The 19,695-nt window shown below is 35.9% G+C and overlaps 1 protein-coding gene across 1 annotated transcript; it reads right to left on the bottom strand.

Moving 5' to 3' along the window:
- Nucleotides 1-5,246: 5,246 nt before the first annotated feature.
- On the bottom strand, nt 5,247-18,859 carry LOC105439901. The gene is made up of 4 exons (XM_030989341.1): nt 18,684-18,859; nt 15,518-15,603; nt 14,070-14,188; nt 5,247-5,738 (listed from the first exon to the last, which is right to left on the bottom strand). The coding sequence occupies exons 1-4, from the start codon at nt 18,836-18,838 to the stop codon at nt 5,541-5,543; spliced, it is 558 nt and encodes a 185-aa protein (XP_030845201.1). The 5' UTR covers nt 18,839-18,859; the 3' UTR covers nt 5,247-5,540.
- Nucleotides 18,860-19,695: the final 836 nt, after the last annotated feature.

Here is a 19,695-nt window from a genome sequence, read left to right as displayed (position 1 = left end):
TTGCAGAACAAATTTTAAAATACACGGAGACGAAATACTGGATACGTGTTCATGAAAGTTATGTAACATTATTCATTTATGCACATTCAGTGCCATCCATGATACACAGGTGGAAGTATTCTTTGAAAAGAGGGGAAAAAAATATTTATATAGCACCTCCATCGCTGTAGGAGTGATTATTTCAAAATGTAAAAAGTGGGACCTCTTCATGTTTTTAAGATCTGTGGATATTCGGGGTCATTGCAGTAATGTGCTAACCGTGAACTGGTCTATTAAGCTCATCATGTCATCATGCAAGCACTAGTATAAGGGAGTTTACAGATACAATCTGCGCATGGGCAGATAAAGGTCATTTGTACCAAAAAAAGGGTAAAACCTTGAGAGATGAATACAGGATATGCGCTCATGAAAGTTATGTAACATTATTCATTTATGCACCAACGGTAAATTCTATGATACGCAGGTGGAAGTATTCTTTTCAAGAGGGCAAACAAAAGTATTCATGCAGCGCATCTAGGACTTTGGCAGTTATTATTCTAATATGCTCAAAGTGGAACTTCTCCATGTGGACATTTGAGGTCATTTGTACATTGGGCTACCTGTAAACTCCCTTATTTACCCTGGTCCCTTTATTTCTAGTTGTAAAATAATTGGAGTAGAAGTTTGTAACCCTATCCGTAAACATATAACTGATAAAGTGATACTTGTATGTTGAAATTATTGATTGACTTGAATGACTTGATTGACTTGATACTGAATGGCTTTGTTGGTAAAGATTTGAAAGTAATTACGGATCATCGTTAAATCATGAAAACAACAAAAATTAAAAAACATTTTACAACACACGGTCCATTTCTCCCGTCAGTAGGGACTTTTAGATTTGCACGTCGACAGCTTTGACTGCAACGTGTGACGTCATTTTAAGGCACTGCGCATGCGTTACGTCGTCTCAGTCGGCGATCGAGAATGCGTCAACCTCGATTCTCCTAAATCTAGTACATACATAAATACATATTGATATTTATATAGCGCCTTTACATGCTCAAGGTACTAGTATGCCGCGTGCGCATAAAATATACAGTTCCTCAGGTAGACAAAGGAACATCCCTTCCCTGCTATTATGTAAAAATGTGTGGAACAGGTGTCACATGCATATTCACCTGATCTACACATTTTCACATAATAGCAGTGAAGGGATGTTCTTTTGTTGAGGGTAGAATGAGGAACTGTATATTTTGTCTTCTTTCCTTGTCCGTGATGTTCATAGTGTTACTTCCTGCATGCTTGTATATCGTCGAGTGCAATCTAAAAGATTTCTAATTGTAGTCAACATGGGGAATTAAGTACGTTGACACGCATGATCAGTCGGCGTTCGTCGTGTTCTCGTCCACTCAATCTAAAAGTCCCTATTATCGGAGATATCGGAGAACTATTGTATTGTCCGGCCTCCATATTTCTAATCATCTAAATTGTCTTTATCTATTGTATGTTCTCTCTCTAAATTTCAAGCGATGTCAATAATAGTAATATAATAATATAATAAATAGTTTCTTTTATAGCGCTATATCCAGTTTACAACTGATCAAAGCGCTTTACAAAACAAATACACCAATGAATTAAAACTCAACAAAAATATGCTAGAAAATGTAATTATGGACAACATTGTTATATCTGGAGTAATTATATTCAGATTCTATTTCGGTATTGCTTTTAAAACGATTGTTTCTGTATTGAACACGATAGCCTGGATAAGCATGAGTATGTGATTCAAACAGGAATATTGATATCTACACCGTAACAAGTGCAACCATGACATTAAAAAGTAACTATAATGCTAGATCTATTTTATTACGTATCTATAAGAGTTACAAGGAGAAAGTTCTGTTTATCTATCTGTTAATATATTATGGAATGCATGACAACTGTATACGCCTTCCTCCAACGACCAACTATCCTATTGCAGCCATTTTTTAATATCCTGTTTGAACGGCGAATGAGGGGGGGGGGTACGTTTTGTCGAACGATCCTAAGCCAGGGCATCTAGGCCAAAATAGGCCTAAGCACCTTGACTTACCAAAAGTGAAATATTTCGACGCGCCTGAATAATTTGAGTTTTTTTTTCCGTGTTAAAGCTCCAGAGGTAATGAAACCCCCCCCCCCCCCCAAAAAAAAAAAAAAAAAAAAAAAAAAGTTTAAAAAATAAATAAATTAATTAAATTAAATATGCTCTCCCGCCTAAAACACGCGTGGATCCTGAAAATTAATTTCTATAGTGCGCTGATATTATATTAACTGGGTTTACTCAAGTAATTATCACTAGCCTACATTATTTTATGTATACACACAATGTATAAAGTTTGGGTTAACAAGTAATTTATTCATTCCCTTACCAAGTTTAGTTATTTTTAATGTATGTGAAACATGGATGTATCCATTTACGTTTTTAAAAAAAGTTCAAGGGGTGTGACATTTTTTTGTTAACTGTATATGGAATCGGAAAGGGTAAGATGTTAGGGCTAGGTGAAATGCACCATCCAGAATTGAAATTAGTGTAGTTAATTGAGGAAGTAGACTGCATAGCATATATAGCACAACACGTAGAAGGTTCTCTTTAATGCATTTCTGTTTTTGGCAAGACATGTTTCTCTATCCACTCTGCAGACTATGACTTTGTATATTACTCTTTGCTTCTCTTTTTTAAATGTCTTACCCCCATTCCTCATCGATTTTTTTTTCTCCCAATGTATATATATACAGTAGGCTTGCGAGTGCACCATGTGAGAGAGAGAGAGAGAGAGAGAGAGAGAGAGGATTGAACAGTCCTGAAAAGGACTCTGACTCGGTAATCTTTCTTGGGGGTGTGTAGTCCTGAAAAGGACTGTTTGTTATCTTTCTTAGCTTAGCGCTTGGAGAGGATGAGTGGCTCGACGTTTCGAACAGGTTGACTATCCGTCGTCAGGTGTATATATATATATATATGTATACATTTATATGTAAGATAGTTGGAATAAAGATCCATGGGAATTTTAATTCATTATTCCCGGTTTCAATTTATTTCGTCAGATAGAAAGATCAAGTTTACAAATTATAAACAACTGCAAACAAATTTTATACACAAAATTAATTCAAACGCATTACGTTGAAATGGCGCGTTGTTTGGCAAAAAAATTATCATATTACGTATTGTTACATCATAGACAAAATAATTCAATATAAATATTTGTACTTATTATACACGTAACATAATGTGTTTTTTTAATCAGGAAACTAGTTATATCATAAATACATTACGCATTCATAAATGAATACATTAACCACTTCAACTCTGGCTGGATCAAATGTGATATAAACTTATGAAATATTTTTCTCTTACGTTCTATTCAATGTCCTTTTCTCATTTTATAAAAAGGAGTAAAATATTAACAAATTCTTGATTTATTCATTTTGCACACATTAATAGATATGTCTACTTACATGAAGGATTTTTAAAATATTTTGTATATCTCTTAAGCACTGAAAGGCATATATTGAGTTGAACGTCTTAGTTTTTTTTTAATTCTCATTACTGTTTAAATGATTTAATCAGTGGTGGGCATATATGGGCACGTTTACACACCTCTTATCGATGCAATTTTAGTTCCCCCTTGTCTTCGTCCGGCCCCTATCTCCTAATTCTAATTCGTTAAAGTTTTTTACTCTCACTAATTTGTTCGATATAATTATTGTACACATTTCTCTAGTCAGATTACATGGTTTATTCATTTTTGTGTGGCGTGGATGACAGGAGACTTATACAAATCATGGCAACTAAATTGCAATATAAATTATTTTACATTCAATGGAATCAAACAAATACATTCAACTGAATCTAACTTATTGCAGTAAACTTGTACTCGAGAAGGCTACAAAAGGGTTATATTACGGACTATTTCGTAGAGAATTTTCTCTATTGTATACAGCTATCCGAATCTAAGAATGTGGCGCTCTAATTTCTGCACTTTTTATTTTTAATTAGCCAATTTGCTGAGAGGGGTGCTTCCTCACATACTTGCTACTGACTTTCCTTGACGATATTTCGATATGCGCCCTGATCGTCGGAAAAAAAAACATTTTTCAAATGTTGAACGAACATTCTCCGACACTGGTCATGAGGACGTTCCATGGAAACCTCTCATTACGAGTTATCAAAAATCGACGAATATCTAATAGCAAAACTCAGGAAAGAATTTAGACCTGGGGTGTTTACAAAGATCCTAAGTCGCATTTAACTCTTAGTTGGACTTAAAAATTATGGAGAGCCATTTGTAGCCTAAAAATAAAATATATTCAAAAGCGAAAAAACAAGTATTTAAAACTGTATATAAGTTCCACATCAAGAACATAAAATCTCCTTGATAATGAAAATATGAATTATTTGAATCAACAATTTATGCCTTTTAAAATAACTTTCGCAAGATATTTTCGTAGACGCTAACGGCTTTCCATAACTGTTAAGTCCAACTCAAAGATAAGTTCAACCTAAGATCTTTGTGAAACACCCAGAAGATAGTTTCCCACCACCTGTATCCCCCATTATCAGTCTCGAGGGTTAAAATTTAATCAACCTATCATCTGCTCCATGCGATGTTGAGATTTGATTCATTCATATTGGCCTCGTGGCGCACTGAGTTTTATAGATTAACCATCTACTGTCTGCAACATGGATGGTTGCCAACAGGGCGATTTCCACTTGCTTAACGCTTTCTTTGCCCATTAACATGGCCGCCGAATAGTTCATGAGTTCCATTGCGTATTTAGAGAGATAGTTGGGACAGCTGGGACGCGTATACTTTACGCATACACGAGAGAGGTTATGTTAAAGCTAAACTTTAGTACTGGTAATGCGATTGCATTGTGAAAGAAAAGGTGTGAAAGGATCAGAAACAGTTGATCATGTAGCATGTAAGTATTGGTGTGCACTGCAAGGTTCTGGAGTCATCAAAATCATAATAAATTTGACCGAGTCTTGGTAAAGTAACAAACACTCACATAGAAAGCTATATATGGGACAACACACATCGTGTCGGGGATGGTACTACCTTGGTTTCCTTGTCTTTCTATGCTCATTACTCAGCCAGTATACATTTTCTTCCAAAATTGTTTGGCACATGTCATTTATTTGTAATCTTGAACATTCAGTGTAAGTTTCGTTTGATTCTGTGAGAATTAATTTTTTTTTTTTACCAGTACTGGAGTTTATCTTTAAAATCATGGAGTTCCACATAGTTCCTCCCTCGTTCAATATAAATGACAGGTAACCATTATTCACAATCAGAGGCGACTTCCGCTGTCATGACTCTCTGTCTGTCTCTCTCTCTCTCTCTCTCTCTCTCTTTCAATTAGCTGTGTGTCATAATGTTAAATCACGGAGCCCCCAAATATTTCTCTCCCACTTATACAATGTCTTTGAACTCCATGAAATGACTGAGCATTCAGAAAAGAATCTAGCTGTTGCAACGAGTTACTGAATCAACTAACTATGGTCATGCGCAGTCAGCTAGCTATCGTCTCGAGAAGATAAAGGCTGCCGCCAGGGCCACGCCCATAGCAACGACGCTGGTTGTCAAGGTGGTCCCTCCATTACAGTGATTCGACTCGCAGCAGTAGGTACAGCTCGTGCTCGAGGTACAGCCTGCAGTGCACTCATTCCTATCATTCGTTCCACAACTACGAGTCACCGATGTACCAACGACTGTTTTCTGAAAGGGGTAGAAGATATTCGAGAAATGGAAATGAGAGGTAATAAAGCTATAAATTCCCGGTTCACTCATCTTATATTGAATAATTAGGTGATACGTAACGAAGTCTACGTATCACCTTTTGATTTCGTCAAGATTTTTATTATTTATTTATTTATTATTATTTATTATTATTCTTCCTCGATTTTGTTCGCAGGATATCTCAAGACTGAATAAAGCCATTGCCATGAAACTTTCAATGATGATAGATCTTAGTCTAACTTAGAACTGCGTGACTTTTCAAAGACTCAAATTCATCGTGACGTCATCTAGACGCCATTTTGTTAAAATCAACTTATGATCATATCTTCATAACGGAAAGCCATTTCTCATTCATATTTGTCATGATCAAAGTCAATATCCGCCCGGTCAATTTGAGGACAATATATGCGCGTAAAAATGCGCGTACGCGTAGGTGCGCGCGTTTACGCGCGCTTAAAAATTTAAAATGCTCTAAATCATCCCAAAATTTTTTTGCATACGTTTAAGGCCATATAGAGCATTTGACAAAAAATCTCGCTCACGCGCATGCGCGCGCGTTTTTTGCGCGTACTAGCATTTTGCAACATAGAATCCCAATATTTTCTCCGTCATCGTATTTTGTACATTTTTCCAAGCATTTTGATAATTTGTTCACCTTTTAATAACGCAATGAGCGTCCGTCAAAGTTGACAGCACGCGCGGATTTGCGTGATCTTTATCCACAATACATGGGCAAAAAAATGCCTATACAAAATTCATTGTAACTCTTCAGAATAGATAGAAACTCCCAATATTCTTTCATATGTGGATAGATTATGAAATGGAAATATGATTTCATGTCTCATTTGACTCTCAATTAACTCATAATGTCATCATAATGGCCTCCGAACTCGAAATTTAAATTTGCATATTATGACGGATGCATATTTTTGGAAAATTGATTGTATCTCTGTAAATATTGCTTATTTTTCTTTCAAATTTTGATATGTTCTAGCTGAGACAATTTTCTACAAATGCAGTGTACATAATTGTCCAGTTTGACAAAGGTATCATGGCGTATTTTTGCAATTAAAGGAGGCATGTCAATTTTTCAAATTTTGCGTGTATTGTCTATGGGACATGACTATTTCTCAAAACTGCATTCTACATTTCCGTCTTTCGCGAGCAACATCTCCGTTTTTTTAACTTTGTTTTCCGTGAGCTTCGGATATGTTGTAGCTGAGACAATGAGCTATCTCCAATGTGACTTCATTTTTCGATCATATGCCGGGATCATGCTCATATTTTACTTGCAAAGTGGGATTTTAGAATTCCATTTTCGTTTACGTGTAATCGCTATGAGAAATGTTTTGGTATATGGGTAACGCACTTGACTTCCGACCTTGAGATCCCGGGTTCGAGTCCGGGTGTCTCCAACAATTTTTTCTCCACCTTTTTTTTTCCTTTTGACCTTTCACTGTACCATCTCCTTTGATTATTTAAACACGTAGAATCGCAAATAATGTAATAAACAACCCTATTTACTTTAGTGTTTCCCTTTTTTCACTTAATCCATTACTTTTTGCGTGTAATCCCTGTGGGAGATAATTTTTTCTCAAATCTGGATTCTACATTCCTGTCTTTTGCGAGCAATATCGCTGTTATTTCTGCTTGGATTTTGTGCTATGTGCTATCTAAATCACCCCTCATTTTTTCAATAAGATGTCAGGATCCCGCTCATGATCATGATCTTCATCATGATTATCATGATCATCAATATCATAATGATGATAATCATTTATCAATTACATTTTCATTTCTTTGAATAAGATAAAATCGTCAAAATGTGTTCTTCGTGATATAAATTAGAATCAAAGGTGTAACTGGTTACTGCGCAGGGTCAATGGTCATATTTTTTCAATCTATCTTCCCTACATCTATAATGATCAAGGGGACACAATTTAAACTTGACATATGGATAGATCTTAATGGATGAAGCATTTCATAAAATAATATGATATCGTATAATGCATTCTTTATTATGTAAACCATTAGCATACGTATCACCTAATTCGTCAAAGTGACGAATTAAAGTCTAGTATTTATTTTGTGTCTGTATAGAAGAAATTATTATTATTCTTCCTCAATTTTGTTCGCAGGATATCTCAAGAATGGCTGAAGCCATTATCATGAAACTTGCCATGATGATAGATCTTAGTCTAACTTAGAACTGCGTGACTTTTCAAAAACTCAAAGTCATCGTGACGTCATCCAGGCGCCATTTTGTGAAAATCAACTTATGATCATATCTTCATAACGGAAAAGTATTTCTCATTCATAATTATCATGATTAAGATCAATATCCTACCGGTCAATTTCAGGTCAATAAACGTGCGCAAATGCGCGCGTGCGCGTTCATCCGCGCGTTTTCGCGCGCGAAAAAATTTAAAATGCTCTAAATAAATTTTGCATACGTTTTAGGCCATATGGAGCATTTGACAAAAAATTATGCTCACGCGCATGCGCGCGCGTTTTTTGCGTGTACTAGCATTTTGCAACATAGAATCGCCGAATTTTCTCTATCATCATATTTGGCACATTTTTCCAAGCATTTTGATAACTTGTTAACCTTTTTATAACGCAATATGCGTCCGTCAAAGTTGACAGCGCGCGCGGACCTGCGTTTTCTTTATCCACAATACATGAGCAAAAACATTCCTATACAAAATTCTTTGTAACTCTTCTGAATAGATAGGAACTCCCAATTTTTTTTCATATTTAGATAGATTATCGGTCGGAAATATGATTTCATGTGTCATTTGACCCTTAATTAACTCATGACGTCATCATAATGGCCTCCGAACTCAAAATTTAAATTTTGATAGTATGACGTTTGCATATTTTTGGACAATTGATTGTATCTCTGTAAATATTGATTTTTTTCTTCCAAATTTTGATATGTTCTAGCTGAGATAATTTTCAACAAATGCAATGTCCACAATTTTCCAGTTTGACAAAGGTATCATGTCGTAGTTTTGCGATTAAAGGAAGCATGTCAATTTTTCACATTTTGCGTGTATTGTCTATGGCACATGACTATTTCTCAAAACTGGATTCTACATTTCCCTCTTTCGCGAGCAATATCTCCGTTGTTTTAGCTTTGTTTTTGCTGAGCTTCGGGTATGTTGTAGCTGAGACAAAAGGCTATCTCCAATGTTTACTTTATTTTTCAATCATATGCCGGGATCATGCTTATATTTCACTTGCAATGTAGGACTTCAGAATTCCATTTCCCGTTTACGTGTTATCGCTATGGGAGATGTTTTGGTATATCAGTAACGCACTTGACTTCCAACCTCGAGATCCCTGGTTCGAGTCCGGGTGTCTCCAACAATATTTGTCTTCACTTTTTTTTTCTTTTGACCTTTCACTGTACCATCTCATTTGATTATTAAAACACGTAGAATCGCAAATAATGTAATAAACAACCCTTTTTACTTTATTATTACCCTATTTTCACTTGATCCATTACTTTTTGCGTGTAATCCCTAAGGGAGATGATTTTTTCTCAAATCTGGTTTCTACATTCCTGTCTTTTGCGAGCAATATCGCCGTTATTTCTGCTTGGATTTTGTTGATTTTTAGTATGTTGCAGCTGAGACAAGTTTCCACAAGATTTATGTAGACTATCTAACATTATCATGACGTTATCATAGTCAAAAATTCAATCATAGGTGACATGTCAATTTTTATATATAACAATCTTCAATCGAATACCTAAAGGGGGCGCTATACCACTTTTAATCATGGTCATCTGGAAGGCATTGTTCTTAATTGCATCTCTCTCTCTCTCCTCTCTCTTGCTCTTTTACTTCTCCTCTCATGTTCTGCCCCTCTCCTTTTTTGGTCTGTCTCTGCATCTATCTATCTCTCTTCTCTTTCACCCTCTCCCTCTCTCTCTCTCTCTTGCCTTGCGTCCCTCTTATTCTCTTGGTCTGTCTCCCTCTGCCCTACAGTTGAAACTTGACTCATGGATAGACCATAATGGGAGTAGTAAACGAAATATGAAATCGTAAAAATGCGTTCTTTATTATGTTACACATGAGCATACGTATCACCTAATTCGTCAAAGTGACGAATTAAAGTCTAGTTAGGTGATACGTACGTAGACGTATCACCTTTTGATTTCGTCAAGATTTTTATTATTATTTATTTATTTATTTATTATTATTCTTCCTCGAATTTGTTCGCAGGATATCTCAAGACTGAATAAAGCCATTATCATGAAACTTGCCATGATGATAGATCTTAGTCTAACTTAGAACTGCGTGACTTTTCAAAGACTCAAAATTATCGTGACGTCATCCAGGCGCCATTTTGTGAAAATAAACTTATGATCATATCTTCATAACGGAAAGGAATTTTTCATTCATATTTATCAGGAAGAAGATCAATATCCATCCGGTCAATTTCAGATCAATAAACGTGCGCAAATGCGCGCGTGCGCGTTCGTACGCGCGTTTACGCGCGCGAAAAAAATTAAAATGCTCCAAATCATCCCAAATTTTTTTTGCATACGTTTCAGGCCATATGGAGCATTTGACAAAAAATCACGCAAACGCGCATGCGCGCGCGTTTTTTGCGCGTACTAGCATTTTGCAACATAGAATCGCCGAATGTTCTCTATCATCATATTTGGTACATCTTTCCAAGCATTTTGATAACTTGTTCACCTTTTAATAACGCAATGAGCGTCCGTCAAAGTTGACAGCGCGCGCGGACCTGCGTTATCTTTATCCACAATACATGAGCAAAAACATGTCTATACCAAATTCTTTGTAACTCTTCAGAATAGATAGAAACTCCCAATATTTTTTCATATTTAGATAGGTTATAAGTTGGAGATATGATTTCATGTCTCATTTGACCCTCAATTAACTCATAACGTCATCATAATGGCCTCCAAACTCAAAATTTCAATTTGCATATTATGACGTCAGCATAATTTTGGAAAATTGATTGTATCTCTGTAAATATTGATTGATTTTCTTTTAAATTTTGATATGTTCTACCTGAGACAATTTTCTACAAATAAATTATCCACAATTTTCCATTTTGACAAAGGCATCATGGCGTATTTTTGCAATTAAAGAAGGCATGTCAATTTTTCACATTTTACGTGTATTCTCTATGGGACATGACTTTTTCTCAAAACTGGATTCTACACTCCTGTCTTTCGCGAGCAAAATCTCTGTTGTTTTAGCTTCGTTTTCGCTGAACTTCGGATATGTTGTAGCTGAGACAATGAGCTATCACAAGTGCGCCCTTTATATTTCGATTAGATGCCGGGATCATGCTCATATTTCACTTGCAAAGTAGGATTTCAGAATTCCATTTCCCGTTTACGTGTAATCGCTATGGGAAATGTTTTGGTATATCGGTAACGCACTTGACTTCCAATCTCGAGATCCCTGGTTCGAGTCCGGGTGTCTCCAACAATTTTTTTCTTCACTTTTTTTTCCTTTTGACCTTCACTGTACCATCTCCTTTGATTATTAAAACACGTAGAATCGCAAATAATGTCACAAACAACCCTTTTTACTTTATTATTACCCTATTTTCACTTAATCCATTACTTTTTGCGTGTAATCTCTATGGGAGATGACTTTTTCTCAAATCTGTAGTCTACATTCCTGTCTTTTGCGAGCAATATCGCCGTTATTTCTGCTTGGATTTTGTTGACTTTTGAGTAAGTTGTAGCTGAGACTATATGCTATCTAAATCAACCCTCATTTTTTCAATAAGATGTCATGATCGCGCTCATGATCATGATCATTATCATCATGATCATCATTATCATAATGATGATAATCATTTATCAATTACATTTTCATTTCTTTGAATAAGATAAAATCGTCAAAAGGTGTTCTTCATGATGTAAATTAGAGTCAAATGTGTAACTGGTTACTGCACAGGGTCAAAGGTCATATATTGTTTCAATCTATCTTCCCTAGATCCATGATGATCAAGGAGACACAATTTAATCTTGACATATGAATAGATCATAATGGGAGAAGCATATAAATGGGAGAAGCATTTTACAAAATAATATATCGTGTAATGCATTATTCGTTATGTAAACCATTATCATACGTATCACCTAATTCGTCTAAGTGACGAATTAAGGTCTAGTATTTATTTTGTGTCTGTATAGAAGAAATTATTATTATTATTCCTCAATTTTGTTCGCAGGATATCTCAAGAATGGCTAAAGCCATTATCATGAAACTTGCCATGATGATAGATCTTAGTCTAACTTAGAACTGCGTGACTTTTCAAAAACTCAAAGTCATCGTGACGTCATCCAGGCGCCATTTTGTGAAAATCAACTTATGATCATATTTTCATAACGGAAAAATATTTCTCATTCATAATTATCACGATTAAGATCAATATCCGTCCGGTCAAGTTGAGGTCAATAAAAGTGCGCTAATGCGCGCATGCGCGTTCGTCCGCGCGTTTACGCGCGCGCAAAAATTTAAAATGCTCTAAATCATCCCAAATTTTTTTTGCATACGTTTTAGGCCATTTAAAGCATTTCGCAAAAAAATCGCGCACACGCGCATGCGTGCGCGTTTCCGCGCGTACTGGCATTTTGCAACATAGAATCGCCGATTTTTCTCTGTCATCATATTTGGCACATTTTTCCAAGCATTTCGATAATTTGTTCACCTTTTATTAACGCAATGAGCGTCCGTCAAAGTTGACAGCACGCGCGGATTTGCGTTATCTTTATCCACAATACATGGGCAAAAACATGCCTATATAAAATGTATTGTAACTCTTCAGAATAGAGAGAAACTCCTATTTTTTTTTCATATTTAGATAGATTATGAAATGGAGATATGATTTCATGTCTCATTTGACCCTCAATTAAGTCATAATGTCGTCATAATGGCCTCCAAACTCAAAATTTAAATTGGCATATTATGACGTTTGCATATTTTCGGAAAATTGATTGTATCTCTGTAAATATTGATTGTTTTTCTTCCAAATTTTGATATGCTCTAGCTGAGACAATTTTCTACGAATGCTGTGTCCATAATTTTCCAGTTTGACAAAAGTATCATGGCGTATTTTTGCGATCAAAGGAGGCATGTCAATTTTTCACATTTTGCGTGTATTCTCTACGGGACATGACTATTTCTCAAAACCGCATTCTACATTTCCGTCTTTCGCGAGCAACATCTCCGTTGTTTTAACTTTGTTTTCGCTGTGCTTCAGATATGTTGTAGCTGAGACAATGAGCTATCTTTAATGTGCACTTCATTTTTCGATCATATGCCGGGATCATGCTCATATTTTACTTGCAAAGTGGGATTTTAGAATTCCATTTTCGTTTACGTGTGATCGCTATGGGAAATGTTTTGGTATATCGGTAACGCACTTGTCTTCCGACCTTGAGATCCCGGGTTCGAGTCCGGGTGTCTCCAACAATTTTTTCTCCATTTTTTTTCCTTTTGACCTTTCACTGTACCATCTCCTTTGATTGTTTAAACACGTAGAATCGCAAATAATGTCATAAACAACCCTTTTTACTTTATTATTACCCTATTTTCACTTAATCCTCTACTTTTTGCGTGTAATCCCTAAGGGAGATGACTTTTTCTCAAATCTGGAGTCTACATTCCTGTCTTTTGCGAGCAATATCGCCGTTATTTCTGCTTGAATTTTGTTGATTTTTGAGTATGTTGTAGCTGAGACTATATGCTATCGAAATCACCCCTCATTTTTTCAATAAGATGTCAGGATCGCGCTCATGATCATGATCATCATCATTATCATCATGATCATCATTATCATAATGATGATAATCATTTATCAATTACTTTTTCATTTCTTTTGAATAAGATAAATCGTCAAAAGGTGTTCTTCATGATGTAAATTAGAGTCAAATGTGTAACTGGTTACTGCACAGGGTCAAATATCATATATAGTTTCAATCTATCTTCCCTAGATCCATGATGATCAAGGAGACACAATTTAATGTTGACATATGAATAGATCATAATGGGAGAAGCATATGAAAGGGAGAAGCATTTTACAAAATAATATATCGTGTAATGCATTATTCGTTATGTAGACCATTATCATACGTATCACCTAATTCGTCTAAGTGACGAATTAAAGTCTAGTTACTACTACTATTATTATTATATCACAAAATGGAATTTGATTTATTCATGTCATTTTAAAGCCCCACTGCACTACTTATACAATGTAGCTATTTGCGCCTTCTATATAGCAAACAATATTTGAACGAGGCTTTACCCGGCAGTAATTGTTCGGTAGAAAGGATGAACCGGAGCAAGTGGTTGGCACTTCGGTCGTATCGAAGGGATCTTCACAGCCCTCTCCCCGGCAAGTGTAACAGTTGATGGCACAGGCAGCTTAAAGTGGGTTATAAAAGAGCAAAACAAGACCAAAGTTATAATAATTATACAGTCAAACCTGTCTATAGTGACCGCCCAAGGGAAACACAAAAAGTGGTCTTTGTAGACAGGTGGTCTTTGTAGACAGGTTCCTTTAGTACATGTTTCAATGAGAAATCATTTTCAGAGGAAACAAAAAATGTGGTCTTTGAGGACAGGTGGTCTTTGTGGACAGGTGGTCACTAAAGCAGGTTTGACTGTAATAATACTGTTTTATATAGCGCTTATTACAATCTCTAAGCGCTTCCAAACTGGAGATTGTTAACCCGGCTTTAGCTGTGCTGCCATTACGGCGCTCTAGCATTTCAAAGAATTAAATCCTGCCAGGTACCCATTTACATCACCTGGGTTGAGTATGACAAATGTAGATCAATGTCTTGCCAAGGACATTAGTGCCGCGGCGGGTCTCGAACTGCGGACCCTGTTATCGACAGTCCGGCGTCTTAACCACTCTACCACGGCACCTCTATCTCTATAAAAGAGCAAGGCAATTCCAAAGGTATAATAATAATAATAGTTTATCTATTCAAAATATACAATATTTTTTTACAAAAGTATTTATACGATAAAAACAGATTTAGAATCATAATATTACAAATAAACAATATACAATAAGTGTATAGTTGAAGGTTCAAAATAATATAGTGTCATGTACGTTACCAGTAATAACACGAATGAAAAAAAAAGTTGTCAAAAATTAACAATGAAACGCTCATTTTTCCTCATTCTGTGGTCTACTTTTTAGACCTTCATTTCTGTTATTGCGAATTAACAATAAAACCCTCATTTTCCTCATTCTGTGGTCTACTTTTTAGACCTTCGTTTCTGTTATTGCGAATTAACAATGAAATTCTAATTTTTCCTCATTCTGTGGTCTACTTTTAGACCTTTATTTCTGTTATTGCGAATTAACAATGAAACCCTCATTTTTCCTCATTCTGTGGTCTACTTTTTATTAGACCTTCATTTCTGTTATTGCGAATGAACAATGAAACCCTAATTTTTTCTCATTCTGTGGTCTACTTTTTAGACCTTCATTTCTGTTATTACGTCTGTCAATTGTTATCATTAATATAAATACAATTACTACTATTGTTATTATTGTTGTTGTTATACTCATTAGCATCATCATCATCAATATTAGACTATCCAACCGTTTTATCGTTCTATTATTCTTATATAAGTCTTTGATTTTGTTATATTTTGTTATTGTTTTTTATGACGATTTTCGGAAATTAAAAAAACCCAAAAAACATCGTTATTATTATTACTATCATTAGCCAATACCTGCGATCACTGATACGAACAGAGTTGAAAAGAAAATTGACTTCATCATGGCTTCGCTCCGTAAATTGGCAGGACCAGGCTTTAGGCTGAAAAAATATATATATAGGGATAAACAATATACCTTTAAAATATATACTTTTAAAATAATATCAAATTCATCCTTGCTCATTGACATTGTTATTTCAGTGGAAAAAAAATCCGCAACATTAAGACAGCCCATTTCAATCGGCTCTACATTGCCGTACACGTACATGAAAAGTAGTCCTATTCAGGGGACATTTCGATTGTGATATTCCTCTAAATTAATTAATACTATGTAGAATAGGAAAGTTCCGAAATAAGTTTAACCTTTAAATAACCTAGACCTTTCCTCTATTTAGCTTTGCTTAACGTGCTTTTGATGAGTCTACTTATAGTCATGATGTCGGTCGATAGAATAGTTAAAGGAAACATCACCCCAAGAAATAACTTTATTTATTCTAAGAGATGTATTTTATTCTTGCCCATTAATCTACAGGATTCCTAACCACAGTGTATGAGAGAGGCATAAAGCAAGAAAAGTGTACAGTTTCTCAGCACGAGGTGGGCATTGCTATTTTCGTGATAACGTGACATAATATGTGAAGTCGTTTATCAAGTAAATGTATTCATATTTGTGGATACTTCCTTCCCTGGTTGGCTTGGTGATGAAGCATTCCATTTTGTACTACAATTGCCAAAACACAAATTGCATAGGGGTGAATGTTTCTCATAAATGAAATCAATTTGTCAGCCTGACAAATTTATTTCAGTGCTTTTAAATGAATAAGCTACAATTGCTCCCCTTATATATTTTTCATATCTTTATATCTTCCCAGCTATGATTTTTCCTCATTGAAATGTGAAAGTTTTGTTATTGATTTAATAAGTCTTTCCAACTAGGGCTTGGTGCATAATATGTGTACAACTTTAACTGGTACAACTTTAATTGGTATGTCACTTTTTCAAAGAATGGCGCCCATGTCATGCTAAAAGGCATAACATATCATGCCAAGAATATCTTCATTATATTTTTCACAGGTCAGGAATACATCTCATTTTTCATGAAACCTACACTTATTCTATGGGGTGAGGTTTCATTTTAATACGGGCCACACTGTCGATACGTCACACTGTCGATACGTCATATGCTTCATGCAGTGCTTTATTTGAATAGCCTATTTGTGCTTTACGACTTCGTAATAGGGAACGCTGCATGACAATAGAATGCATATATGCAGGGCTTGTTGACAATGTGAATGTGTACGAGAAAAGAAAAAACATCGATCAGAACCCGCTCAATGATTTATCAACAAACTGCAGTTGGGAGATGTGAGTTGGTCTAGAGGTAATAGGGCCACTGTAAGGTATTCGCCTAATACTGACTCTGATCGGACCCAGGGCCCTGTTTCATTAAACTTGATATCAATAACAAGTTACAAGCTACTATTATAAGCTAGTGAAATCATGGCATGTGATTGGCTAAGAGCAAATTTGTCATATAGAAATTTAGCATTTGTTATAGATAAACAAAAAAGTGTTATGAAACGGGCCCCTGGTTCGAAACCAAGTCACGTTTGTAATAGGACAGTAACGTTAAAGGGCTGTCCCATTAATCGTCACAAACTCATCTGATTGATTTTTTTATTTAAAAAATGCATATCTAATAAAAAAAAAAAATCCCAAGCACAGCCAGGAGCTTCTGGTTATAAATGCCCGCTTTACACTGCCAATGCATGTATACTGCCAACCTTTCGAATAGCAGGCATTATTTAATCACTTTTAGAGGCACGTATCTAATCCACAATCATATTCCTGACCGTAACCCTAACCCTACCTGATACACAGGGTACTGTATGAAAATGGTTGAAACGAGCTACATGCTTAAATACATTTTGTTCCGACTTTCATTTTTAGACACAAGCCTCTAAGTGACTAAATAATGCCTACTCTTTCGAATGGTTGTGTACAATATATGCCTATAATAGTGCTCATATCGCACCCTGCATATCCCTAGACATATGATATCGGAGTGATACATTGTATTTACAAAAATACATCAAACCTTTTAGCACGTCGGATATTGTATATGCATCCGTATACGATCGTTAGTTTCAATCATCCTGCATTCGTTTTAATTCATTATGATTTCTTTAATAATCATTCTAAAACCTCGATTCGTGTACGTGCACAGCTCTCCTATGTACAAAATGAACAAATGAAAGGCATTCAGAATATCCGTGCATGGCCATGGGCCTATGGATTGAACCATATAGCTGTCATTGCACATGCAGTTTCACATTACAGCGTACGCCACTTCCAATTACTCAACGTCATTTTAAATCGTAGCTATTATGTTTTAGTAACAATTAATACAAGCTGATGGTTATGACTCACCGAACGGCGGGACTTGTCACGATATGCACCGACAACTAATGGTTATTTACCCCCATGGAAACGCATTTTACCGCGGAAATTTTTGGCTAGCTATTGAGCGAACTAACCAGCTGCCATTATGACCCTGGTAACAATCATGTCAATACGGGCTTTCTATTATAATGCTGGCTCACCGTGTTTTTGATCATCAGTCGGTGTAGTTTGACTCTTGTCGCTTATGCATGGATAATTCCCTTTGTGTATATTCGGTAGGCTTGTTTATGAATAGGAGCCAACTGGCCAACGTACTGATCACATTTGCCCCTTTTTAGGCTTACAATGAATGGTGGTCTATATCACCCAAGCCAAAGTGACCAAATGGAAGGAGAGAAAAAAACTGCTTAATAAAATGGAAAAATCGATCCCTGTTTTTTTAGGTATGATCTTACACGATCTTGGGCAAAGGTAATAAATAAATGAGTAAATGTTTAAACAATTGCCTTTTTTAGTAGTATTTTACCCCAAGTTCATATTATTCAAAACCACACAAAACATGATATAACCTTTGACATAAAAAATGAGACCGGTAATAGTACATTTTAAAATCAACATAATTATATTAACTTGATTACATCATAAAATGAATGGTTTTAGGACCCCTTTAGAATCTAAGCTTGTGAGCGGATCGGGGCCCTAAAGTCAACAAAAAACGTGCGTACTCCCAAATGATATAGAAAACTTACTACATTTCATAATTTAGGCTTCTACAAACCTTCTATCTGTGGACTTTCTTAAGCCATGTGATTCTTCACGTCCACAGTCTGTTGTTGTCGAGGGTTCGAATCCCGACAAGGCACTAATATTAACCTGGACTTGCCACTCTCCGCCCCGGTGTTCAATCGGTACCCGGTAGGATGCGACCGTCATTATTGGTCAAACAATTTTTGAGCGTCAAGTAACGCCTGGCTGGAATGCTCCCTAGTGAGTGGAGATTGTGCACACAGTGTGTGCGGGCAAGCACTGAATCCAATGACCAGGGTAATAGTATATTTGTATAGCGCTTAGAAACATTTGTGATAAGCGCTATATTAAAACTAAATAATATTATTATTATTTTCTTCTATGGAACGGATAAGCTGAACTTGAGATGCAACACTTAAAGAGGCATGGCACAAATGAACGGTCTTCATTGGGGCGCTGAACAATTATTGGATGTCACTCTTACAATGTATGAAAATGTGATAGAAATAAGCATCATTTCACATAAATCGGCATCATCGCACCTAAAATCTGTGCAATATCACAGAAAATAAAAAGGATCTCATACGATGTGGACTGTTTCTTATTAATAGGGTCTGTATCACTTAATATCACTGATATCTTATATAGAATGGGCACCATATCAGAGCCATTTATACACCGAGTTTGGCCAGTTCGTTTCAATTGATAACAACTCGAACCAGACTCTCCAAACTCTCCCAATCAATTGCACTTTGTCTCACATAAAAAAGTCACTTGAATTCGGCGCCATGTCGGAAAAGAATAATGGGCTTATCGTGCCATTGGTACCGGTCTTTCACATTAAAAAAACGAATGCTGTAATAAAAGTGCTCCTTTTTAAGTCAAGGTAATAATTTATGTTGTACACCTCTTTTGTTGATGGATAGAAAGTAAATAAAGTGTACCGTATCTGCCGTATGCTGTTTGCCTATAGCATCATGATTCATTGTTCAGCGGTGGAACTATAGGAAGGGACATATGCCTCCCCCATCCCCACGCCCCCT

Source organism: Strongylocentrotus purpuratus, unplaced genomic scaffold (genome assembly GCF_000002235.5).
Source record: "Strongylocentrotus purpuratus isolate Spur 01 unplaced genomic scaffold, Spur_5.0 spur5_scaffold_18, whole genome shotgun sequence".
Taxonomy (NCBI): Eukaryota; Metazoa; Echinodermata; class Echinoidea; order Camarodonta; family Strongylocentrotidae; genus Strongylocentrotus; species Strongylocentrotus purpuratus.
Note: the sequence above shows the minus strand (reverse complement) of the source record. Positions and strands in the feature narration are given on the sequence as shown.

Coding starts and splice junctions, on each gene's coding strand:
- LOC105439901 (XM_030989341.1), bottom strand. CDS start 18,838: ATGACGGTCGCATCCTACCGGGTACCGATTGAACACCGGGGCGGAGAG. Junction 14,189..15,517: donor GTTCGTATCAGTGATCGCAG/GTATTGGCTAAT, acceptor ACCCACTTTAAG/CTGCCTGTGCCATCAACTGT. Junction 5,739..14,069: donor TACCGAACAATTACTGCCGG/GTAAAGCCTCGT, acceptor TACCCCTTTCAG/AAAACAGTCGTTGGTACATC.